The 24,517-nt window shown below is 40.0% G+C and overlaps 4 protein-coding genes across 4 annotated transcripts; 2 read left to right on the forward strand and 2 right to left on the reverse strand.

The window, feature by feature from the left end:
* Window positions 1–384: 384 nt before the first annotated feature.
* Window positions 385–3,439, forward strand: LOC102221207 (extracellular calcium-sensing receptor-like). Its single transcript, XM_023351719.1, has 7 exons — window positions 385–494; window positions 587–872; window positions 969–1,506; window positions 1,585–1,787; window positions 1,878–2,078; window positions 2,199–2,322; window positions 2,469–3,439. Exons 1-7 carry the CDS (start codon window positions 385–387, stop codon window positions 3,437–3,439), a joined length of 2,433 nt encoding a protein of 810 aa, XP_023207487.1.
* Window positions 3,440–5,737: 2,298 nt separating this feature from the next.
* Window positions 5,738–10,575, reverse strand: LOC102221470 (extracellular calcium-sensing receptor-like). Its single transcript, XM_023351950.1, has 7 exons — window positions 10,261–10,575; window positions 9,794–10,081; window positions 8,979–9,530; window positions 8,678–8,899; window positions 7,940–8,063; window positions 6,248–6,720; window positions 5,738–6,160 (listed from the first exon to the last, which is right to left on the reverse strand). The coding sequence occupies exons 1-7, from the start codon at window positions 10,558–10,560 to the stop codon at window positions 5,738–5,740; spliced, it is 2,382 nt and encodes a 793-aa protein (XP_023207718.1). The 5' UTR covers window positions 10,561–10,575.
* Window positions 10,576–12,511: 1,936 nt separating this feature from the next.
* On the forward strand, window positions 12,512–17,057 carry LOC102221731 (extracellular calcium-sensing receptor-like). Its single transcript, XM_023351720.1, has 8 exons — window positions 12,512–12,561; window positions 13,076–13,364; window positions 13,434–13,520; window positions 13,719–13,910; window positions 14,724–15,257; window positions 15,349–15,573; window positions 15,944–16,067; window positions 16,156–17,057. The coding sequence occupies exons 1-8, from the start codon at window positions 12,512–12,514 to the stop codon at window positions 17,055–17,057; spliced, it is 2,403 nt and encodes an 800-aa protein (XP_023207488.1).
* A 1,232-nt stretch (window positions 17,058–18,289) lies between these two features.
* On the reverse strand, window positions 18,290–23,588 carry LOC102222001 (extracellular calcium-sensing receptor-like). Its single transcript, XM_023351721.1, has 13 exons — window positions 23,392–23,588; window positions 23,142–23,319; window positions 22,944–23,060; window positions 22,693–22,845; window positions 22,409–22,609; window positions 22,024–22,261; window positions 21,716–21,936; window positions 21,494–21,624; window positions 21,003–21,099; window positions 20,783–20,906; window positions 18,965–19,437; window positions 18,755–18,835; window positions 18,290–18,643 (listed from the first exon to the last, which is right to left on the reverse strand). Exons 1-13 carry the CDS (start codon window positions 23,586–23,588, stop codon window positions 18,290–18,292), a joined length of 2,565 nt encoding a protein of 854 aa, XP_023207489.1.
* Between the last annotated feature and the right edge of the window lie 929 nt (window positions 23,589–24,517).

Here is a 24,517-nt window from a genome sequence, read left to right on the forward strand (position 1 = left end):
TAAATATTTAAAGACTACCTGGATAAACAGGAATTATGGATTTGGATGTCTTGCTTTCTAAGAGTCATTAAAGAGTTTTAACGTCATTAAAACAATGACCAAAGTCCTAATTAATAATATTTTATGTGACTAAGTTTGAACACAGGTGGACTGATGTGTGGTTTAAGTCCTCTGGTTGCTTCTTCCTGTGCAGACTTTGCTCGACTAAAAAAGTCCTAAGGGATTTCTTCTCATATCCAACTCAGCAGTTATAAGAGCTCAGCCCTCGTCTCCGTTTGCCAATGCAGCACAAACATGCAGGAAGCGACTCTTGTCATTTTGTGTGCTTTCTGCATCGGACAAGTTTATGACTGTGAGGTGACGGGAAAGTTCGACATGCCATACATGTTTAAGCGAGGTGACATAATGATCGGGGGGATTTTTCCAGTTTTCAACAAAGAAATAACAAACACTTCTTCATTTAAGATGGAGCCTCTTGACGTAATGTGTGAAGGGTAACAGTTATCTGCTTCTCCATGTTAACTTTACACATGTTGTGTGCTTTAATCTTGTCCTGGACCCTTCCTGATTTTTTTTGTTTGTTTAGATTTGATCTGCGTGCTTTTCGATGGACCCAAGTGATGATATTTGCAATTGACGAGATCAACAAAGATCCTGCTCTCCTTCCAAACATTTCTCTTGGCTACCGGATCCTTGACTCGTGTGCCTCTCCTACTAACACCGTGCGTGCTGCTTTAACACTGGGAAGTGAACCAGATGGCATGGAGGCGACTTCCCCTTGTCCTCCAGCAATATCTGCCCTTATCGCAGAGTCAGGATCATCTCAGTCCTTAGCTGTTGCTGAAACTCTTGGACCATTTCAAGTGCCAGTGGTATGAGATAAAACAACACAGTTTATTATCTGATTTGTGAAATTTTTTGTGTGATTGAAAATAAGGTTGTTTTTGTTGTTGTTGTTGTTGTTGTAGGTGAGTTACTTCTCAACATGTGCCTGTCTCAGTAACAGAGCTAAATATCCAACTTTTTTCCGAACAATTCCCAGCGACTACTTCCAGGCCAAAGCCTTGGCAGCTCTGGTCAAGCACTTTGGTTGGGAGTGGATTGGAGCCATACAGTCAGACAACGACTATGGACGAAACGGGGTTCTTGCGTTCGCCGAGGAGGTTAAAAAACTAAAGATTTGCATCGCCTTCATCGGTACGGTTCTTCGAACTTATCCGCTGGATAAAATTCTGAAAGTTGTAGAAATGATCAAACAGTCAACCGTCAAAGTCATTCTGGCTTTTGTTCCTGAGGGTGACTTTTACCCTTTGATGAGAGAGATAGTGAAGCAGAACATCACAGGAATCCAGTGGATTGCCAGTGAAGCATGGATAACAGCTGCACGGCCCTCCACGCCGGAAATGTACCGAGCTTTCGGCGGAGCGTTGGGATTTGTCGTTCAGAAGATGAACATCCCAAATCTATATCCATTTCTTATGAATATTAACCCTTACAGAGATCCAAGTGAGCCTTTTGTGAAGGATTTTTGGGAGACAATGGTTGGCTGTAAACCTTCTTCAAATGTATCGGACACTGGTGCAGCTAAAATATGCGCAGGCAATGAGACGTTGATGGATCACACCCAGGATATGTTCTTCAATGTCTCACAGCTCAGAGTGACTTACAACGTGTACAAAGCTGTTTATGCTATTGCACATGCTCTTCACCAGCTGGTGTTCTGCCGACCAGCAGGAGAAAAAAATGTGAAGCCATGTTTGAATGTATCTGAAATTCATCCAACAGTGGTGAGCAATTCTGCAAAAGAACTCCAACAGGGCTTCCTGTTGCTAGGAAATAATTAAAAGTTTTAACATGACATTTTTTCTTCTTCTTAGGTTACCCATCACCTGCAAAGAGTAAACTTCAGGAACCAGTTTGGAGACGATGTGTTTTTTGACGAGAATGGCAATCCGCCTGCTTCCTACGACGTCATTAACTGGCAGCTCAGAAACGGGCAGGTTGAGCATGTGACCCTGGGTCACTTTACATCCACTAAAAACGGAGAGTACAGACTAAGCATAGAGGAAGACAAAATAGTGTGGAGGACAGGAAGAAGTGTAACTTTTTTTTTAAGCATAAGTCTCTCAGAAATGATTTATACCAGATTTATTATATGTTGTTACATGATTGTTCTTCTTTTTTTTTCCCCACTTCAGGTTCCCACATCACTGTGCTCTAATGTTTGTCCAACAGGGACGAGGAGAGCTCAAATCAGAGGGAAACCAGTCTGTTGCTTTGATTGCGTTCCATGTGCAGAAGGAACAATAGCCAACTTTACAGGTAGACGTGAGTTAAGAGAAACACATTTACTTACATAGTTCTTCATAGGTACAAAGTCTAATATGTGTTTTTGGTTTATTTTGCTTGCTAAAAATGTATTCCATTTTATCTGAAACTTGTGTTTCTTTTTTCCCCCCCCTTAACAGGTGCACTGGACTGCACAGCCTGTCCACAGGAATATTGGTCCAATGAGAAAAAAGATGGATGCATTCCAAAGACAGTCGAGTTTCTGGCGTATCATGAGCCCATGGGAGTGGCGCTCACAGTCGTGGCCTTGCTAGGCGCCTCCCTGTCTCTGCTCACGATGATCGTTTTTATCCACTACAGGGAAACTCCTGTAATAAAAGCCAGCAACTCCGAGCTGAGCTTCTTCTTGCTGCTTTCTCTCTTCCTGTGCTTTCTCTGCCCTCTCACCTTCATCGGTAGGCCCACAGTCTGGACCTGCATGCTGCGCCACACCGCTTTCGGAGTGACATTCGCACTTTGCATTTCCTGTGTCCTAGGGAAGACCATCGTTGTCGTGACGGCGTTCAAAGTCACACACCCCAACAACAAGCCAGCAGTAGGGCAGTTTGGTCCGATCCAGCAAAGAATTATTGTTTGTTCCTGCACTTTGATTCAAGTAATTATCTGCACATTGTGGCTGAAGCTAAATCCACCGTTTCCTGACAGGGTTTTCAAATACAGCAATAAGAAGATCGTGCTGGAATGCAACACGGGGTCAGAGGTCGCTTTCTATGCAGTACTGGGATACATCGGGATTCTTTCAGTGATATGTCTAATCCTTGCATTTCTAGCAAGAAAACTGCCCGATAACTTTAACGAAGCCAAATGTATCACATTCAGCATGTTGATATTCTGCGCCGTCTGGATCACTTTTATCCCAGCGTATGTCAGCTCTCCTGGAAAGTTCACAGTAGCTGTGGAGATATTTGCAATCCTGTCATCGGCATTTGGTTTATTAATAAGCAATTTTGCACCGAAATGTTACATAATCTTGGTGAAGCCAGAGAAAAACACAAAAAAGTATGTTATGAGATTAAATGCTAGTAGAAAATATAGTTTGGAAAGAAAATATCAAATTCACAATGTGTTCACAATTCCAGTGTATGAGTAAGGCGTTCCAAAGTATTTTGGATGAATACTGAACATTAATACACATGGAGGCACTTGCTGTAAATAAATCGCTGCATAGTGACTATAGTGCATAGTTATTATAATGTCAAAAATATACAAATGTTCCATATTGAGTAGCAATGTCTACAGTCGTACAAACGTATAAAAACAGCTAATTTTCACGCGTTTAATATTTTATTGTTTATTGTAAAGAAAAATCTATTTTTCATCATATCTCACTGCTCTGATAATAATGTATAATTTATTAACTGTCAATGATTTATTTCACAATAAAGTTAAAATATCACATGATGTGTCTTAATGTTTATTTTTAAAAAAAACTAAATTCACTTGGTAATAAAAAAAGGAAATAAAAATGTTAAAATTTAGAAACAGAATCACCTTGTTTTCCAATTTTGTGAACAAAAATAAGAAATTTGACTTTGGTTCCAATCTCAATGAGGATATCTTCCCTACAAATATAAATATGAAGAATTATTTGGAAATAACAATGTACTTTTTGGGGGGAAAATATGTGCATGCACAGTGTTTTTACAAAAGAGCATAATGTTTAACTGCTGACTTTTACAATATTTCTACTATGAGGTGAAAAAAACCTTGTCAATAATTTAATGGTTACCTCTTTCATACTTTCTGGTGGTCCCACTATTTTACAACATGAATATGAACCTTGAACTGAATACTCCAAACCTGAAAGAAAAGGTCATTTTTGTAGATCTTTGTCAGGCAGCGCTGTAACTTTTAAATAATCTGTTTCATATTCAATTACGTCAGAATCTCAGCAAAACCCAGGAGAAGGCAGCAATTTAATATTTAGCCCGTCTGAAATCTATTTACTTGTTCATGGTGTTTCTTCCTCATTGCGTGTAGAATTAGACAGTTTAGCCTCCTTGACAAAGAAGGTAATCATTTATACATAAAGGCTTCCTGGTTGCAGAGCTCAGTACTTCAAAGCAGAAAAACAAGGAAGTTTGAGATAACATGTTACTCTACACACCTAGACAAGTCCATAATGTGGAAAGGTAGTCTACTTCCATCTAAAAAGGCCCTTCACCAAACTGGAACATCATATTTTTCATCAATTAGAGATGAATTATGTGTCTTTTTTTATATTTTTTAAAACTGTCACTATTTCATGACAATAGGAGGCAGGTCATCTGTGAAAAAATTGACCTCCTTGATTGAGCCGCCTACTTGTGGTTCTAATATGACATATGCCACTCCTGGTCTGAAACAACCAATCAGCGCCAGGAGGGTTTTAACACTGTCAATCATCCTCTTGTGTGCGCTGCTCACATCCTCTCCCTTTCTCTTTGCTGCGCTACAGCTAGTTTTCCACTCCTAGTCTGCCATGAATGTTCAGGCTAGTTAGCTTATCCACATACGAGAGTGGATTAACAGTTCTCCTGAAACGGTAAGTTGTTTCTCTGCCGTTCGCACATTTAGGGGCTTGTGCAACTTATGTGAATTACTGAAGAAGAAAAAAACACAAGTCAGATATTTAATTATATGTTGTTTAATAAATGAAGGTGAAAAAATCCACATAGTCTTTCGCTCATATGTCTATTTAAAAATAAAAATCCTTTGAATATGACGCCGAGGCTCAATCTCTCCTTGTCAGGGCTTGTTCTGAGTGGAACAGCTTCATAGTCTCGGGCTCAGTTTCAGGGTGTTGGCAGTCTTCTTATAGTTCGTGTTTTCTGCCTTAACACACCTGATTTCAATTGATGGCTGATTAACAGTCTTTATTTTTATTTTATTAACTGCAGTTACATGAATTAGGTTTGTTAAAGCTGGAAAACATTTAAAACACTTGGGGCAGTGTTCCCTGAGGATCAGAACTGGGAGCCACTGGTCCAGTGTCAATACTTCCATGAAAAAACATAATAAAATATTTAAAAAAGATTGTCAAGGATACACTCACTTTTGTGAGATACTGTAGAACAGTGATTTATAGTTCATGTCCAAATTTTAATTTTAGAAGTTAGACATAAATGAGCTGAACTTTTAGTAACAAAATTACCCAAAGTCACAGGACTAAGTAAAAAATACATGTGAAAATTCTGCAACAGGAATCCGTCCATAAGTTGAAAGTTCTCCATGGAAAACTTGTTCTTGGTCTGATCTTGTTTCTTTCCTGGAATGTTCCATCTTCGACTGGATAAAGATTGTTTGATGACAGTCATGCCATTTGCAGATTTTGCGATTCTTCAGACAAATGTTTTGTAGAGTCTAAAAATGACTATACACTTTTGAAATGTGTTGCAGTTGCTTCGTTCTACCTTTGCATTAGAAATTTTTTACTGTTCTTTTCAGGTTTAAGCAAAATTATGTAGCATTTTGGGGCAAAAATGCAAAGGAGAAGTCCAAAGGCTGAGGCTAAAATAGCAAAAACATGGACAGCTACAATGTATTTTCCACCAGTGCTCATGTAAACTGGGATAAAAGTAACCCAAACAGCAAAGAAAATGAGGATGCTGAAGGTGATGAACTTCGCCTCATTAAAATTATCAGGCAGCTTTCTTGCCATAAAGGCCAACACGAGGCACATGCAAGCCAGGACTCCAATGTATCCAAGAACAAGCCAGAAGCCAACTTCTGAACCAGTCGCACATTCGACGATGATTGTAGAGCTGTGGTTGTCCTTATTGTGATTGGCATGAGGTGGACTGGTAAGCAACCAAATAAAACAGACAATAACCTTAAAAAGAAGATAGAAAAACATAAAGGTAGTAGTTTTTGCAGACTAAGATGAATAATGATTGCTCTATTAGAAATGTTTTAGTACCTGAACAGTGGTTCCCAAGAGCACACTGGCTCTCTGTTGTTTGGTTCCAAACCATTTCATGACAGGACTTCCTGGTAATCTCGACCTAAACGCCATTAGAACCACCACTGTCTTGGCTAGAAGGCATGAAAGGCAGAGTGCAAAACTGATCCCAAACGCTGGATACCTGATCCGACATAGCCACTCTGAAGGCTTATCGAGGAACAGCAGACCGACAAGGAAGCATATGGTGAGAAACACCAAAAGGAGGAAGCTCAACTCCATGTTATTTGCTCGAACGAGTGCTGTGTCCTTATATGTGTAGAATATGGCAATGATCACCAGGGAAACGCCAGCTCCCAGAACTGAGGCAGCGCACAGCAGCACCCCCATGAACTCACGGTAAGACAGATACTCCACTCTTTTAGGGATGCAGAGATCTCTGGCTTTGTTGGGCCATGTGTCCCCGGAGCAACGCGAGCAATCTAAAGAATCTGAATATGGAGAGAGAAGAGAAACCTTACACAAGGTGACCCTGAGAATAACTGTGCTTTTGCTCCCATTACTCTATTGCACATCTGCCTGTCACTTCATAGAAATTCACATTACCTTGGAAAATAATCTGGCATCGCCTTGCTATGCATTTGCCATGTATGCACAATTAATTCACCAACTAAACCATGCTGCCACTGATTCTTTTTTATTTTCTTTTGATAGACTGAAAGCTGCCATCACATAAGCCCTGACGTTCTGTACCACTACTCAAGAATTAACACTAATGCAACTCAACTATCCCACCAATCAATCATTTCTGTATGTCACATCATACTAGTCCGGCTACACCGTCTAAGATTCAGTCACCTCAGCATGACAATTGCTTGAAATGTCCAGCATTTGAGGTTGAGCTACTTTCTAATTATTTGTGACTAATAATTATCTGACCACTTCAGGATATTACTCGTCCTTTGACATTTTATTTTCAGTCAGTTGATCCCTGAAGATTAAAAAAATAAAATGAGGGGTTGATGCTAAAATATACCTACACATTAATTAATTAGAACTCATTCTTGACAGATGACAGGATTTTATTTAACAACATCGGCTTAATTTCTTTACGCTTCTCGCTGTGTAATACGTGTTTTTGTAATAAGAAAAAAATAATAATGAAGGAAAAATCTGACAGGGAGCTTCAATTTGAAAATCTGAATGAAGTTTCCTTCCCCTTCTTTCTCTGCTCTGTCTCCAAACGTCACCCTATTCCACTAACAACAATATATCAATAACATTGGAGATTGGGCTTGTTTAACTTTAGGCAAATTGAATTACCTGCTATTAGTAGTTGCTTTTGTATGAAATAGGCTATTATTGTCAAGTTACAGTTACAGCGTTTACAATATCCATTCATATTTTTTCATCCTTTTAGCACACTTTATCATTGCAGGTATGCAGCAGGGTAAGTTCCTGACTCTATAGGGGATGACAGCCAAGAAGTGGGCTACACAGAAAACAGCAATGGGACAATTAGGGGGCTGTTGAAATGAATACTTTTATTCATTTCAACCCAGATGACATCCATAGATGCTAACTCCACCCTCGGCCTTATTTTAGTTTGATACCCAAGTAAATTAACTAATGTAACCAAATTTAAGGATAGTCAAGTAAGTTTATGATTAAACAAAGTGGTGAAAAAGTGTAGCAAAAGACAGGACATACCGGTTGTATTACTAAATTCTCCTTCGGCACAGGGCACACAGTCATAACAGCAGATAGGTTCCCCTTTTCTCCTGGCAATACGAGAACCTGGAGGACAGCTGCTGCTGCACACAGACCGGAGAGCCTGAGAGGCAAAGTTCAGGCACTCAGAAAGATGACTAAACAGGCAGCTTTCTTCTCTAATGTACACATATTTGATCAAAAATATAGAAAGCGTTTATAAAATGTAAGCAACATATTTGTAAAAACTGAATACACAACTATATATTTGAAAAGTACTGAGATTTGACATGGATTCAAGTAGTTAAACCTACATATTCATAACAAATTAATGTCAAGATTTTTTTTTCTAGATTTTTATTCATTATTAAACATTCACACATTCTTCAGTGCAATATTTATTTAATTAAAAGTGTTTTATAAAGGTAATTGACTGCTCCAGTTTTCAACAAAAAATGTAAAAAAACAAACAAAAAAACCATTAAAAATCTTGGCTTTTAAATACTTACATTTTATAATAATAATACCAATATCATTTCAGAATATTTGAAGGATGGCAATTTTCTAACAAACCACAACTGGTCATTTTCCAATAGACGTTTAAAAGGACGCTGTAAGAATAATTTAGCAAAGCATGCCGCACATAAATAACAGTAATTTAAATGATGTGTCAATCAGCAGGGCACAGAAGAGTCTGAGCGGTGAACACGGCCTCAGGCCTGTTTGTGGAGAACGCACCTGCTTTCCAACCGGCCACATGATCACTGAATCGTTTATGACCAAGCTGCTTCCGGCGGGAAATGAGGCGTCATAAAAACCAACTTTTACCAAATGTAGAGAGCCGTCAGGCCCCGTCTGCCAGTTCATCAGATCATAATAAGCAATCGGGTCACCATTCTTATCAAAGTTGACTTCCTCCCCCAGTGTGGAAAAATTTGCAAGCTTCATGTAGTGAAGGAGCTAAGGGAATAAGAGCATTGGGTGTCAAACTTCTGTTTGTGAAATATTACTACAAATTACAAATTGTAACCATTCTCACCTGCCAGGGTTTAAAATTCTTTGGATCTGCACAAGTGTTTTTGACGAACGGCCCCTCTCCAGCTTTGCAATTACTCATATCTTGCAAGGCGTAGGCTACGAGATACACGGCTTTGTAGACATTGTATGAAACCCGGAGTTGTGTCACATCAGAATACGGAGAGTAAACGTCATGTAAGACTTCAGTCCCCTTGCATGGCATTCTGCTTTGTTGGCTTCCCAACCCGTGATTGTGAGCGTTCGCAGATCCGTTCAGCCGGCAGTTGAACGTTTCCTCCCAAAATTCTGCCAAGAAAGCGATTCGATGAATAGCTGACGGTGTGAGAGCCGCAAGATGTTGCTGCAGCCCAGGAATCACAGCAGCTCTCTGTATGGCAAATCCTAGAGTTCCTTTCAGAAGATTGGCTGAGTTTTCCCACAGCGACTTGGAGGTCGCCCAGGCCTCACTGGCGATCCACTGGAAACCGGTCAGGTTTCGACGTTGCATCTCTCTGAGGATGTCCTGCATCTCTGCCTCACCAGAAAAATTTATGATGACTTTTGAAGAAGTCATCTGGTGATGGGAAAGTTGGAGGTAGTATTTAATTAAAATTCACTAAATTAGGATGAGTTATACATATAATTACTTCCTTAATGATACCAAACACTACTTGTGTAGTGTAACATAACTTTGTCTAACGAGAAAGGAGAAGCAAATCACTTATCTTGTAGCTAAAATTAAACAGCATATTTTAGCATTAAATAAAAAACAGAAACCTGTCACCATTTGGACCTTTTAGCAGGTAAAATGCAGTAGTTGCAGCACACATAACACACCTGAACAACATTCAGAAGCTTTTCAATGGCCTGGTGGCTTAGGCCTACGGGGTAGAAATGTGTGTAGGCAGCACACACACCGTAGCGCACCGATTCCTGGAGGAAAAGCTGGATGGCGAAGCGAGCATAATCGGATTCCACACCGATTACTCCCACCCAAGTCCAGCCAAAGTAGCGGACCAGCTGGGCCAGGGCTTTTATCTGGAAGGCGTCACTGGGCATTGTCCTCATGAATGTGGGGAATTCCCTCTGATTACTCAGGCAGCTGCAGGAAGCAAAATAGCTCACCTAGAATTACAGCAAACAATGGTTGACCTTTGTTGCTTGTGGAGAAAGCATCAAATAACAATGAAGGCAGAAACCTAAACTTAAAACTGAAGGTTTAGAAGATTGTGGTTACTCATTGAACGGATTGTAATGGAGCAGCAAGTAAATTATATTACAAAAGGAAACCCAAACAGTCGCACCAGTGGAATATGGAAAGAACCCAGACTTCGGAGCAGAGCCATGGAGACACCAGAGCCAGCGTCTCCTATGATAACCGAGGACACCGTTCTGTTGACAGCTTCGCACTCTAAACCAGTGGCTTCATCCTGACCCGCATTTCCCTTCAAGCCCTCTGGCTGTCCGTTCGCCAACAGCAAGGAGGCTTTCAGGGAAACGGGTATATCATCGCAGCTGTCACGGATGTGGAAACCCAGCTTGAGTCGCGGCAGGAGATCCGTGCGTTCGTTTATCTCTTTGATCGCAAAAGTCATCGTCTGCATCCAGCGCAGGGCACGAGCGCTGAAGCTGTAGACAAAGATAATAACAGGCTTCTTATAAAAAGTGGCACAACAAAATCAAACAAGCACATTTTTAACAGTTCGAGTCACTGCATTGAACTTACTAGTTATAAGTACTAGGTACAGGCTTTACATTATATGTGAGAGGAGATGACACAGGACTGTAATGTAAAGGGAATAGACCCCCGATAACTACATCGCCATCCTCATAAAGACTTTTTCTCTCTTCTTCTCCCAGGAAAGCACAACCATCAAGAGGAGCAGATGAGCCATGATTTCCTCTGAATAGAGACAGAAAGAGAAGGAGAATTGCATCTATCAGTCGCATGTTTGCCTCAGGGAAAATTAAAAATCCTGCCCCAGTTTTCACACACGGAGAAGATTACAATATAGTTGGGCACGCCTGATTTTTATACTGTAAATGGCACAAAAATAATCTGAGGGTGCCGCCCATCAACTATGTCGATGGTTGTGACATAGTTGGTGGTGATACAATTTTTTTTTCCAATGAATAATGCTGACAAAATTACTATTCGTATTAAAACTTTTTATGTTGTTGTTGTTGTTGTTGAAACTGATTACGTTTTCTTAATTTTTAAGCTTTTAAGCTTGTTAGAGCTGAACAGTCCAAAGGTGTGTGTTTAGCAAGACTAATTTATATCTATAAATACTTTTATGGTGAATTTTATTTTATTTTTTTTTGTACACTGGTGGAGGTTGCTGCTACTTCACATTCAAAAATGTATCTGTTCAGATTTCAGCTGGAGTGCTTCTGGGAGGATTTTTCACAATTTTCTTGTCAAATCAAGACAGAGCTCCTTCAGATTAGCAGCAGCATTTAGCAAACATTGTTGTGCTGATATACTGAAGGTGGCGTCTCAGAAAGAGCTTCTTAAAGAGACAGAGACCCAATTTTAAGGCACCACATTAGTTGTCATGTTTGATGTATTGTATACGGTAACGTAAAAAGGCACTATGTGCCTGGAAAATATAAAAGTATTAAACCACATTGATCATATTTACATCTGTAAGAAAAGTGGTAAGCTACACACCCCATTCCAGTTATTAAGTATTGTGGTGGTAACATTTTGTAGTGGTTTTTTTTTTCCAAAAGAGAGTTGTTTACTTCACAAAATGGGCGGCATTATGAAGAAAGAATCTTGTGTGGAAATATTGGAGCAATATGTCGAGGCCAAAGAATTAGGGTTTGGGTACAAATATGTCTTCCAAATGGACAATAACACTGTCCAATTACCAGTTTTAAGTCAATGTCTTTAATCAGCTTAGGAAATCCATTCCACACATGTACATAAAAACTGAGTTAAAAAAATAAATCTTATGTTTTTCATCAATAACTCTGTTTTGTTGTCAGCAGTAGATGAAAACCCATCAGAAAACATACGATGGTCTACTGACGTGTGTCAACAGGGGTTGAGTCAAGTTAAAACAAAAACAATAATTGCCCAGAATTAACACATACCAGCCACAAAGAAAAAAAAAATAAACATGTGTCACAAAGAATACATGTGTTTTCTAATTTTAAAAAAAAACCTCAACTGGCTTATTTCGATTTCTCACATGAAATTATTCCATTTGCTCCCATCACTTTCAGTAAACTATGCAAGGCTACTAAATATCCAATTACATCACACTGTGTCAACAAATAACAAGGTTGCTTTCTGTATATAAGCTGCATAATTCCAAGCTCTCTGGAGTTTTGATCATGACTATCAGCATGCCTCTACTCGCTTTATTTTCTTTGATTTTCTATGTCAGTGTCTTGTCTTTCACACCCCCCCCTGTTTCTAGATACACGTCCACAACTCCAACTGCAGCTGAAGACTGCGTTCTCCGAAACAGTTTTCAGCCGGCCTTCGTTGCAGAAGGCGACTTTATAATCGGAGGGATTTTTCCTCTTCATTATAACCAGGAAATGCCTGATCAGAACTACACCTACACACCACCACCAGTGAAGTGCAACGGGTGAGCGTCATGGAGAAATGTTGTTTTTTTTTTCCTGCTAAAAACGGGGGGATTTTGTTCTCCATTGTTTAGAATCACTTTGGATCTAAATACACCTGCTGGTGGTTAAACCAGTCGAGTTGCTGAGATTACATTTCTGTTTTAGGAGGTAAAGAATGTTTGCTTTATGGTGCACAAACATTTTTTTAGGTTCTTTTTGTGTCTGATTCATTGCCATGTTAATCTTACTACTATATTACTTAATGCTTGTTTGATTCCTTGATTCACTGAATGGTGTAATTGTCTGAGATTGTGGAAATTAAGCAACTTATGTATTATAGAACATGACTGTAAATATGATAAGATGTTTTCTCAGACATTATGGACAAAGAAAACTATTTAGTTCTTTAAAAGTAAAAAAATAAAATACAGTTTCTTCTGTCCCAGCAACATTTCTGTCTGTAACTACTTTGTTCAATATGCGGGCGTGTGTGTGTGTCTGTGTGTGTGTGTTTGCATCTTTGCTGAGCCACAGATTTGATCCCAGGGCTTTCCGCTGGGTCCAGACCATGAGGCTGGCAGTGGAGGAGATAAACGAGAGCACACAGCTGCTGCCAAATCACACCCTGGGTTACAAAATCTTTGATTCTTGTGCGTACCCGCTGACTGGTCAGAGGGCCGCTCTGGCTGTGCTGAACGGGCTGAGTGAGGCCGACTCTCCCATGTGCTCTGGAGCCTCTCCGATGCTGGCTGTGATCGGGGAATCAGGATCTGCTCAGTCCATCGTGGTTTCCAGACTCCTGCGGCCATTCAGGATCCCTATGGTAACAGCATTTCTTTTTTTTTTTGCACTCACTTCAACATCTTGAGCTAACCCTAACCTTTACCCTCAGATCAGCTACTTCTCATCGTGCGCCTGCTTCACCGACAGAAGACAGTATCCCACATTTTTCAGAGTAATTCCTAATGATGACTACCAGGTATGACTGTATGTTACCTCTTGTGGAATGTAAAAGAGGAAGTCAGGAATTTTACATCTTAAAAGTTTACAAATGTAATCATTTGCTGTAGTCATTCTTTGTGAAGACATTTGATGTGGATTTTGATATCTTTAAAATGTAATTTTCAAACGTTATTGGAAAATTACCTCGCCTTTCTTTTCTTTCTTGCTGAAAAAGGTGAAGGCCATTGCTCAACTTCTGCAGCACTTCAACTGGACTTGGGTCGGGCTCATTCGAGGAGACCATGAATACGGGCGTTTTGCGGTGCAAGGTTTACTGAGAGAGTTACAGGGCAGCAGTGTGTGTGTAGCTTACCAAGAAATGATCCCCCTGCTCTACAACACACAGCGGGCACTGGAGATTATGCAGGTACATTTTTAAAGAAGCACCTATTTAGTTATTATGCAAAACAACTCCAAAGTGATTTAAAACGGTTTATTCTGAAATATGAGGGCGGCCGTGTTTAAAAATAGTTAGTCATAGCAAAATAAAAATCCAACTAAATCTCCCTTTAGGTGGTTTCTAGTTCCTTTAAGTTTTCGAAGATAAAAAATGTGAATTAATTTTAGAAATTAAGGATTATTAGTTTTTCTGTTGTTTGGAGTAAAAATAAATCATAATTTTATAGATTTTTCTTTAATGAATGATAATGAAAATGTACTTAACTATGACTTTTAAAACCAAATATTTACACAGCCATTATTTGTGTGTACCATTGCAACCTTACAGCACAAGTGACAAATTTGACCCTATATATCTGCAGTTATGTCCTGGCTGTAGCAAGCCTATCTAAAGAGTTTCTTTTCTGCACATCTAGAACGTTAAGGTATTTTTTTAAGAGAAAGAGACACATTTGCAATTGAATTTTGAAAACATGTGGATTTACTACAAGACTACATGCAACCAATTAAAAGACATAATTAAAGTATTCAAGCTATTCCACAATAATTTGGCTTCAGTGGAGAATAACTGTGATACATAAACACAGATTTTAATATGGTCCAAATATTTAAGGTAAAATTAATAGCAGTGATCCAAACATGCAAGGAGTAACAAGTTGTTCTTTACAAATGTTATGATTTACTTGCATAAGTGAAGTGTTGAAATGTTAACAGATTGCATTGTGTTTTTGTTTTGACTTCTTGACCTTCTTCCATTTTGAAAAAATAAATAAATAAAAAGGTCATGCGGCGCTCTTTGGCAAAAGTAGTGGTGGTATTCTCAGCCGAAGGGGAAATGACGCCGTTCCTCAGGGACTACATGAAGCAGAACATCACCGGAATCCAGTGGGTGGCGAGTGAAGCCTGGGTCACGGCGTCTGTCTTTACAGGAAGGGAGTTTTACCCCTACCTGGGGGGCACCATTGGCTTTGGCGTCAGAAAAGGTCACATTGCTCAACTCAGTGACTACCTGCAGACAGTCAACCCTCAGCGATATCCCAACAATGTTCTGGTGGGCGAGTTGTGGGAGGCTCTGTATGGCTGCAGCCCTTTTCCGTCCTCTGCCAACCCTTTCCCAGTTTGTTCAGGGCAAGAGGTGCTGCTGAAGCAACACTCAGCCTACATGAACACATCCAGCCCCAGGGTGGCCTACAATGTATACAAGGCTGTGTACGCAGTCGCTCATTCACTGCACAACCTCCTTCTTTGTCAACCTGGCAACGGGCCTTTTGAAAACGATTCATGTGCTCAAAGCAACAAGATACTCCCCTGGCAGGTATGACGATGAAGCATTTGTTGTATGAGGAGTAAATAAAGCCCATTGCTTTTGTTTGTTCTGTTATAAATCTCTCCCCCACCCCCATTAGCTTCAGTACTACCTGCAAGAAGTGAAGTTCGACATGGCTGGGGAGGAGGTAAACTTCGACCTGAAGGGCGACTCGGTGCCGTACTATGACATTATCAACTGGCAGAGAGGCACGACTGGAAGTATTGAGTTTGTCAACGTGGGGTTGTTCGACGGGACTAAGCCTGGTGGAGAGGAGCTGGTGATCCAGGAGGAAAGAATAATGTGGGCAGGTCATCAGAGTGAGGCAAGCTGCTCACACTGTGTTTTTACCTTCATCAGATGCCAACTGTTGAAGTTCTGTAGGTTAAGATGGAGGTAAGTAGGGCGAATAGGACGGATTGGATCTGATTTGACCCCATTATTGTCCATTACGTAGTCCGTTAGGCAGTAAAGATGGTATTTTAGCGATGGTCTTCAACATGCCCATACAGTTTGATTTATTTTTTTCAATAGCCCCTTTCAGATCATCTTTTCTTTTGTGATAGTCCTCAATTTCAACTGAAAGGTCCCATCATGGAATAGGGGATTGAAGTCTCATTTTATTTCTATCATGACTGTAGTTTGATTGTTAAAAAAGCAGGTTTGCTAATAGAACCCATATTGTCCCTGTAAAGGTGCCAGGGTCTGTGTGCAGTCCCAGCTGCCCTCCAGGCTCCAGGAAAGCTGTCCGTCGTGGGGAGCCTGTATGCTGCTTTGACTGTGTACCATGTGACAGCGGCAAAATTAGCAATCAGACAAGTGAGACTGAAAATCAATGCAACTTAAGTACTGATCATAGTACGGTCACATTTATCTTTCTTTTTCTTTGCTATTCTCTTTTCGCTAGACTCAGTAGAATGCATATTTTGTCCTGAGGACTTCTGGTCCAACCAAGACAGAACAAGCTGCATCCCCAAGAAGGTGGAGTTTTTGGCCTACGATGCCTTGGGCATACCCCTGACAGTCATTTCAGTAGTGGGTGCCTCTCTCACTATCGGTGTTTTTGTCGTGTTTTTCTACCACAGAAGCACGGCAGTCGTGCGAGTGAACAACTCGGAACTCAGCTTTTTCATCCTGTTGGCTCTAACGCTTTGCTTCCTGTGTTCTCTTGTTTTTATCGGAGAGCCCACCGTTTGGTCCTGCATGCTCCGTCACACGGCCTTTAGCATCACGTTTTCGCTCTGCATCTCCTGCATCCTGGGAAAGACTCTGGTCGTTTTGGCTGCATTCACGGCCACCAGGCCGGGGGACAACATCATGAAGTGGTTCGGGCCCAAGCAGCAGCGAGCCATTATTTTCAGCTGCACTCTCGTCCAGGTGGTGATCTGTGCCGCCTGGCTCATTGACGCCCCACCTTATCCAATTCGAAACACCAAATACGAACGCTCAAAGATCATACTGGAGTGCAGCGTTGGGTCGAGTCTTGCATTCTGGTGCGTTTTAGGATACATTGGCCTCCAGGCGTGTCTCTGCTTTGTGCTGGCATTCCTGGCTCGAAAGTTGCCCGGAAACTTCAACGAGGCCAAGTACATCACCTTTAGTATGCTGATCTTCTCCGCTGTGTGGCTCGCTTTCGTCCCTGCTTACGTAAGCGCCCCCGGAAACTATGCAGGTGCAGTTGAGTCCTTCGCCATTTTGGCCTCCAGCTTTGGGTTATTGTTTTGTCTGTTTGCCCCAAAATGTTACATTATTTTGCTAAAGCCAGAGAAAAATACAAAGCAGCACTTCATGGGTAAAGAAAAACGGTAACTCTTTTTTTTCTCTCTTTTAAGAAATTGCTCACATTTCTAGTAGCTTAATATTTGTTTTGTATTTTATTGAATTCATTTTCTTCTGTTTTTTTTCTACTGGTTTTTATTCAATGTTGCAATGTACTGTATGTTTCTGCTTTTGTAAGGTAGTGCGAATTCCTGTGAGCGAGAAAGTTAATAACAAAGACACGTCAATTTTGTGTATCTTATAACATGTCAGAATAAAAAAAGTCTTCTCCTTTGTTTTGAGAATTTTTTTTTGTTCTCACATTTTTTATGGTAAGTAAAGGTATTTTATTTATATAGCACATTTTCAGCAACAAGGCAGATCAAAGTGAATTAGAAGGAGATGCAACAAAACAACAAACTAAAGGAAAGAGCAAGAAAAAAAAAAGAAAAAACAACAAACTATAAAACAACATATGGGTTCCCCATGTTTAATAAGATGAAATATTCCATAATTTATAAACCAGTAGGGGTTTCTCTGTATTCTTGTTCTGATAAAAATAAGATACTTAAACTAATAGGAGTTTCTCTAGATCTTACTCCGGTATTAAAAGTTTAACTTTGATAAATGTTGATCTAAATAGTGAGTAGTTTCTCTAGTCAAATAAATAGGAGTTTCTCTGGATTTTGAGTTTGTTCTAATTTAAGACTAAATTGTGTCTAACGATTCAGCTCAGAAATGTGCAAGGATAGGTTTTGATTAGTGGTGGAGTTTTTTTTAATCACAACTAATCACAATTTAATCAAAGACTAAAAATAAGCATAATTTTGAATTCAAAGACCCTTTTTGCTGCTAAAATCAGCGAATAAACAGATTATGAGCTCAGCAACAAATATATTTATTGTTTTTAATCTGTTGTTTTGATCATTCAACCGTCAGATTGATGCTAAGTACTATTACACCCATTCAGACCTCGAGGGCCGACGTCCTGCAATTTTCAGCCGTGTCTCCGAACACGCCTGAGTCAAATAATGAGACCAATAGCAGAAATTAATACAACATGCATTCTCATAACGAGTGAGGAACCATTCCTCGGGAAAAAAAAAAAATGTAAACAAATTGTTGAAACAGATGTCTTATTTTTATTCTGATCCAAGGACAATTTGCATACTTTTCCTTACTTTAAAAAGGCATTTTAATAGGGGTAACAACAAAAAAAAAAGAAATTGTGTTTACTTGATTTAAAAAAAAAAAAACAACAAAAGAAAAAGGCATATAGATTTTTATCTATATTTTCCAGTCATACCTTTTCTAATGTTCCTTTCAGGGTGGAGAAGAATTATGTAACATTTGGGTACAAAGATGCACAACAAAAGACCGAAACTGGAAGCTAATATTGCAAATATCTCCACGGCTACCGAGAACTTTCCGGGTGAGCTGACGTAAGCTGGGATGAAACAGATCCACACCGCCCAGAAAATCAGCATACTGAAGGTGATGAGCTTGGCTTCGTTGAAGGTGTCTGGCAGCTTCCGTCCGAGGAACGCCAGCAGGAGGCACACAAACGCGAGCAGGCCGATGTAGCTTAGCAGCAGGTAAAACCCAAGCGGCCATGGCTCCTTACACTCCAAAACAATCTGATTGGGGCGAGGAATACAATGTTGCAACCTTGTTTTTTGTGTGGGTGTGTGTGTAACAATGTCGTGATTGAATTTGACAGGATGAGCTTCAAGACTCGCTTTTCTTACTTTTCCATATGAAGCTTGATATGTGGGGTTCCTGACAGGGAATGGAGGTGCGCCCAAGAGCCAGCCAACACACAGACAAATCTGAGAGAACAAAGAACAATAAAATAACACTTGCAATATTGTAATAGTAAATGGCAATAGTAATAATAATAGAAAACTGTGTAGGGTGTACGGTTGGCACCGGTTGGCACCGCAGCAGGTTTTTTCCACCTGAGGAGTTGTTGTGCAGAAGATCATAGTCCTCTGTTGGGTTGGACCAAACAGTTTCAGACCCCCGGAGCTCGGTGCATTAGCCCGAAAAGCCAAAAGAACCACAACAGTCTTAACCAGGAGACAGGACAGGCAGATGACAAAGCTAATCCCAAACGCCGCCTGGCGCAGCATGCACGTCCACACCGAGGGTTGGCCAATGAACACCAGGGAACAGAGGAAGCAAAGCTTCAGCGACAGAAGAAGCAAGAAACTTATTTCGGAGTTGTTGGCCTTAACAATGGGCGTGGTGCGAAAACGATGGAAGATGGCAGTAATGATGGCTGTCAGGACGACGCCGAGCAAGGTCAGCAGAACGAGGGCGATGCCCATGGTCTCGCTGAAAGACAGGAACTCTTCAACCCCTGCGACGCATTTCACCTTGTCTTTGTCGGACCAGTAGGAGTCGGGGCATTTAATGCACTCGGTGGAGCCTGTGGGGACACAGAAAACGTTAAATGGAAATTTAAAAAAAATTCTAGTAAAAATTCAGTAAAATTTGTGGAAAATTTTACTGTTCCACAGAATTTTTGTATCATTAGTGATGTACAACAAAGTGATGATTAAAAAAATAAAATTATTTATACTCTCAGCTGACTAGGCTTTAAAGTAATCTTTTAATTTCAGCAAAATATCTACGGACTGAGAGTGGAAATACCCCACCAGAGTTCCAATTTAAGTCTCATAGAGAATCTGAGGACGGAGTTAAACATTAGGGTGACGGAAAGAAGTCCTTCCAACCTCAAAGACTTGAAGCTCTTTTTGAATAAGAGTAGAAATTTTCAAAAAGCAGCCTAGTAGAAAGGAAACGACAATTGAATTAATCGGATCAATTGTGATTAATCAATACTTGAAGGAATTGTTGACTGATTTAGCAATCAATTAATTGCTAACTGGAGTATAAAGACTCTAAAATATGCCATTGGCTGAAAGAACAACATACTCCGAGGAGTAATTAACTCAGAACGTTACCAAAAAATAAATACATTTTGCATTTAAGATAAGAAAAAAGCCTTCTTTGTCTGTAAATATGTCCCTCCAAAAACCCTATAAGTGATTTAGTTTCACCTTGTTCAAAGTCTGTAAAAAATGTATAATTTCCTATTAAGCACCTTTTACTACCCTATTATTAATCAGTTTATATATATATATAAAAAGTCAGTAGATCAGCTCTGCACTGTTCTGATGTCAAGAGAAGCAGAAACACTGAGCTTTTCACATATTGATGTTAGAAAAATAGTTTTTAGCTGTAGATGAATCCTATGCTAGAAATGGTCAAGCATCAAAGCCCTGTTATCGGACTCAAGGCAATAAAATGTCTGTTTATTTACTTAAAAAGGGAAGTGAATTATTTGTTTATTTACATTTTCATCTATTTTTCATCCAACAGTGTATGAAATAACCTTAAATGGCTACTAAAAATATGCAGAATGCGCCCACTTTTTCATCTGACTAATCGATTAATCAGAACGATTTATAGAACAATAAATTACTAGACTAATCATTGATTGCAGCTCTAATGACACTACATATTTTTCCATTGGCCACTTAAAAGGTGCAATACTTTGTAAATTTTCGTTTTGAATAAAATTGCATTAAAAACTTTTTAATGGTCCATATTTGTAACTGATTTTGAGTTGATATCTTTTGAGATTTACTTTTTCAAATCCTAACCAAACGTCTTGGTTGAATGGGAAACAGCTTAAAATCTGGCAAGGGTACAAATAATGTGGCTTTAGCTTTGCAAATTTAGAGGGGAAAAAAAGAAGAATTGGTTACCTGTCTGGTTGCTGATCTCTCCATCTGCACAAGGCAGGCAATCAAAGCAACACTGAGGTTTTCCTGGACGTCTGGCCTGTCGGCTGCCGGGGCGACATGGAGCGCTGCACTGAGAAACAGGCACCTAAAGGTTGACCAGAAAAGCACCACAGAACTTAAGCACAGCCGGTTTATTGACTAAAAAGGCTGAAATTTAATTTAGACATCACATTTTCTGCACCTGTGACTGGCCTCCTGTCCATACAATAGAGCTGCCATTTATCTTCAGCTGTTGCCCCAGTGGAGCTGAACCATCATAGCCTCCTACTTTAACAAATCTGTTGATGAGATGAAAAAACTTAATAAAATCAAGCTGGGGTTCAGGAACGTGCATCAGGTACAAGACAAGACAAGACAAGACAAGACAAGATAAGATAAGATAAGATAAGATAAGATAAGATAAGATAAGATAAGATAAGATAAGATAAGATAAGATAAGATAAGATAAGATAAGATAAGATAAGATAAGATAAGATAAGATAATTTATTAGTCTCCCATAGGAGAAATTTGTCTGGCAGGGGCAGGCTGTAATACAACAATAAGAACAATACATTAAAATAGAAGCAGGGATAAGAATAATAAACAAGGAAGTGACATAAAAGTAATGGCCAAATATTGAAGTCAGAGCTTGCAAAGAGCATTTCTGCTGCAAAACAAGTATTATATTTGACCTGATTTCCCCCTTGCTGTCCTTCTGCCAGTTAATGATGTCATATAAAGGGACCGGCTCTCCGTTAGCGTCAAAGTAAACTCTCTCCTGAAACTGATTTGTGAAATTTCCTCTCTTCAGATGGTACAGGAGCTGTTTGAAAAGAAGGAAAAAACTCATTTTTTAAAGAAAAAAAAATTTAAAAATGAGCAGTGATTTGGTTTTCAGTAGCTGTTTCACAAACCTGTCCTGCAGTGAATTCTGTGTTTTTGTCACACATACCCTCATTTATTCCTGCAGAGCCACAGTTAAGTAAGTTGTGGAGAGCGTGGGCGATGGCAAACACAGCCTTATACACATTGTAGGATATTCTGACCCGAGATACGTCAGTGTAGCTGCTTGATGTGAGACTCAGGTCTTCTGAGCCTGTACATACAGGCTTTGGATCAGCATTTATACGTTCATTGGTCACAACAGACATATTTTGAGAGTCCAGATTGAATCTGTGATCCAGTGTTTCCGCCTCATTTTCATTAGTGACATTTAGATTGAACCGGAGCTGACATCCAAACTGCTCCTCCCAGAACATGTTGATGTACTCCATTCCCGGTTTGGGAGACGGACGGACATTAAGGAGGAACTCTTTCAACCCAGGGATATTGACTCCGGGGAAAGAGAAGCCGAGCGTTCCCTCTAAAAGGTCGTGGAAGTTCGGAAACATCAGAAGGCCGGCCGTCACCCAGGCTTCACTAGCCACCCACTGGATCCCTGTTACATTTCTACGGGAAAGCTGGTTATGTACGAAAACAGAAACATACCGGTTAACACAAAAAAAAAAAAAGTCCTCTTTATGATCTGAACTTTGACAATATATTAACATAATGCATCCTGAATGCTGCACATCTTCTCTATTCCGCATATAAACAGAGAAGCTCACTTCCAGGAACAAATCCCAAAGTTGCCCCTCGACCGCAAAAACCACCACCACGTTTGCGGTGGAAATCTGCAGCATGTCCGCCATGTCCTGAATCTCAGCCGCCGTCGGTGATTTCGGAATAGTCAGGTGAAAAGCCACGCAGCCGCCGCTGCGTCTGAAGTGATTGGAGAACTCCTGTATGCCGTACTGACTGTAGTCATCCTGGAATGAGCATTGAATGGGGGTCAGTAAAATAAAATAAAGACTTGATTTGTTGAGTAAGAAACAAATAAGCCTGATCTTACTGTCGTCCCTATGGTGCCCACCCATTGCCATCCTAAGAATGTGACCAGCTGTACAAGACCTCCGACTTGAAAAAGGTCGCTCGGCACAGTCCGCAAAAATGACGGATACACTTGCTTGTTGTTGAGGCAGGTGCAAGTGGCAAAATAACTCACCTAAGATGAGACAGAGATTTTTTGTTTTGTCTTGTTTTTTTACAGCAAAACATTTACAAACATCTTTGCACAAACTGCTGTCTTCTTGCTTTTCTTACCAGTGGGATGTCAAAAGAGCCAAGAACTTGAGCTACAGCCCTTGTAGGGGAAGACGATGCGAGACCAATGACAGCGGGGATGGGAGAGCCAGACAGACAGCGGGGAGTTTCATCATCCTGTGTTGTTAATAATGTTTGCGCCTTTTCGCTTGTCAGGTCTATCGTGTTTCTCATTCCCAACATTTGCTCGTCACCAGCCGTAGACTCTGAGAAAGTAAGTAAAGAGAAAAGGGCCCGCAGACTGCTGTGGACATTGTCACAGCTGTCCAAGAGGCGATAGCCGAGCTTGACACCAGGTAGGAGGCTGGACTTGTTGTTTATTTCCTCCACAGCAAACGCCATCGTCATCATCCAGCGGAAGGCTCTGTGATCAAATCTGCGCAAAATACAGTTTGAATGTTTGTCGAAATACATTCAACCCGCACACATCTGACATCGTCATATTTACCCGCTGCAAGATGGGACCTGGGGTTTGCTTTGGTAGCTGTGCTGAAGCTCAGAGGCCAGGTAGTGCAAAGGGAAAAATCCCCCTATGAGGACATCCCCATCTATCTGCAGGGCGAGACGCTCGTTGTCTCCTACTCTCACGCACTGAGTTGAAGCAGATTCAAAAGCACTCGGTTCCTCCACCTGCAGATCATTCATTTTCTCTATCAAAACACCATCTCTTTTCTCTGCTCTTTCTTCTGTACTCAAAATGTTTCGTTTTTCCACAGAATGGCTAAAACCTGCCAATGCAATGAAAGGAATGCTAAATAAAACCCAAAGATGCAGTGCCTGAGTAACGTTTAATGGACTCCCCATGCCGACCCCATAAAGACTCTGATCACCTAACAAAGACCGACAGATGACTGGGTCAGGATAAATTGCAAAGTGTTATTATGCGAGCTGCAGTTCATTAGCAAGTCATGAAAGTTAGTCATCGCCAGTTCAACCAATCACGGTGAAAAGAAACAGCACGGAAAAAAAGTAAATGACCTTTTGTCATGTTGATACCAAGCGTCGAAGAAAAAAGACATATATTAAGATTCAAATGAAAAAAAAAAACTGTTTTGAAACTGATGTTTTCAATTTGAATTTAAACAGTTTTAACTATAACAACAAATAAAATGAACAATGAAAACACAAGAAATGACTATATTTTGGAAGGGAAATGAAGGGATTTACTCAATTTTACAACAAAATAAGAAGCATTTGCAAAAAAAAAACTAGAGCTGAAAACGTTCTACTCTACGTGATGTGATCAGTGTGTGTCCTTGCTTTTCAGTCTGATTTTTAATGTTTTTTTATGATAGCTAATTGTATATTGTTTTTTTTTATTTCTTTTTAGACATGTTAATCATCTCCTCAAATGCTTATTTTTATTTCTGCATTTTAGGGGCATTTTCTATGCAAATGACAAATCAATAATTTGACCAAGATCAATGAACCAAATTTGAAAATCATTTTCCTTATTTGTATGGAAAATTGTCTTGTTAAAGAAGTTTTACTATTATGAAATTCATAAAATTACATGAAGAAATGACTGAGCCAAACCCCTTTGGTTTTAATATTTATTGAAGAGTAACCAGAAA

This window comes from Xiphophorus maculatus, chromosome 18 (assembly GCF_002775205.1).
Source record: "Xiphophorus maculatus strain JP 163 A chromosome 18, X_maculatus-5.0-male, whole genome shotgun sequence".
NCBI lineage: Eukaryota > Metazoa > Chordata > Actinopteri > Cyprinodontiformes > Poeciliidae > Xiphophorus > Xiphophorus maculatus.

Excerpts from the sequence above, each read along its gene's own strand:
- LOC102222001 (XM_023351721.1), bottom strand. The coding sequence starts at position 23,588 with ATGAATGATCTGCAGGTGGAGGAACCGAGTGCTTTTGAATCTGCTTCA. Across the intron at positions 21,100-21,493 it reads GACAGCAAGGGGGAAATCAG|ATTTGTTAAAGTAGGAGGCT; the intron begins GTCAAATATAAT and ends TCTCATCAACAG. Across the intron at positions 18,836-18,964 it reads TCTGCACAACAACTCCTCAG|ATTTGTCTGTGTGTTGGCTG; the intron begins GTGGAAAAAACC and ends TTGTTCTCTCAG.
- LOC102221470 (XM_023351950.1), bottom strand. The coding sequence starts at position 10,560 with ATGCAGACGATGACTTTTGCGATCAAAGAGATAAACGAACGCACGGAT. Across the intron at positions 9,531-9,793 it reads AGCTTCTGAATGTTGTTCAG|ATGACTTCTTCAAAAGTCAT; the intron begins GTGTGTTATGTG and ends TCCCATCACCAG. Across the intron at positions 6,721-7,939 it reads AGAATTTAGTAATACAACCG|ATTCTTTAGATTGCTCGCGT; the intron begins GTATGTCCTGTC and ends CTCCATATTCAG.
- LOC102221731 (XM_023351720.1), top strand. The coding sequence starts at position 12,512 with ATGCCTGATCAGAACTACACCTACACACCACCACCAGTGAAGTGCAAC. Across the intron at positions 13,521-13,718 it reads TTCCTAATGATGACTACCAG|GTGAAGGCCATTGCTCAACT; the intron begins GTATGACTGTAT and ends TTGCTGAAAAAG. Across the intron at positions 16,068-16,155 it reads CAAAATTAGCAATCAGACAA|ACTCAGTAGAATGCATATTT; the intron begins GTGAGACTGAAA and ends TCTTTTCGCTAG.
- LOC102221207 (XM_023351719.1), top strand. The coding sequence starts at position 385 with ATGTTTAAGCGAGGTGACATAATGATCGGGGGGATTTTTCCAGTTTTC. Across the intron at positions 495-586 it reads CTTGACGTAATGTGTGAAGG|ATTTGATCTGCGTGCTTTTC; the intron begins GTAACAGTTATC and ends TTGTTTGTTTAG. Across the intron at positions 2,323-2,468 it reads AACAATAGCCAACTTTACAG|GTGCACTGGACTGCACAGCC; the intron begins GTAGACGTGAGT and ends CCCCCTTAACAG.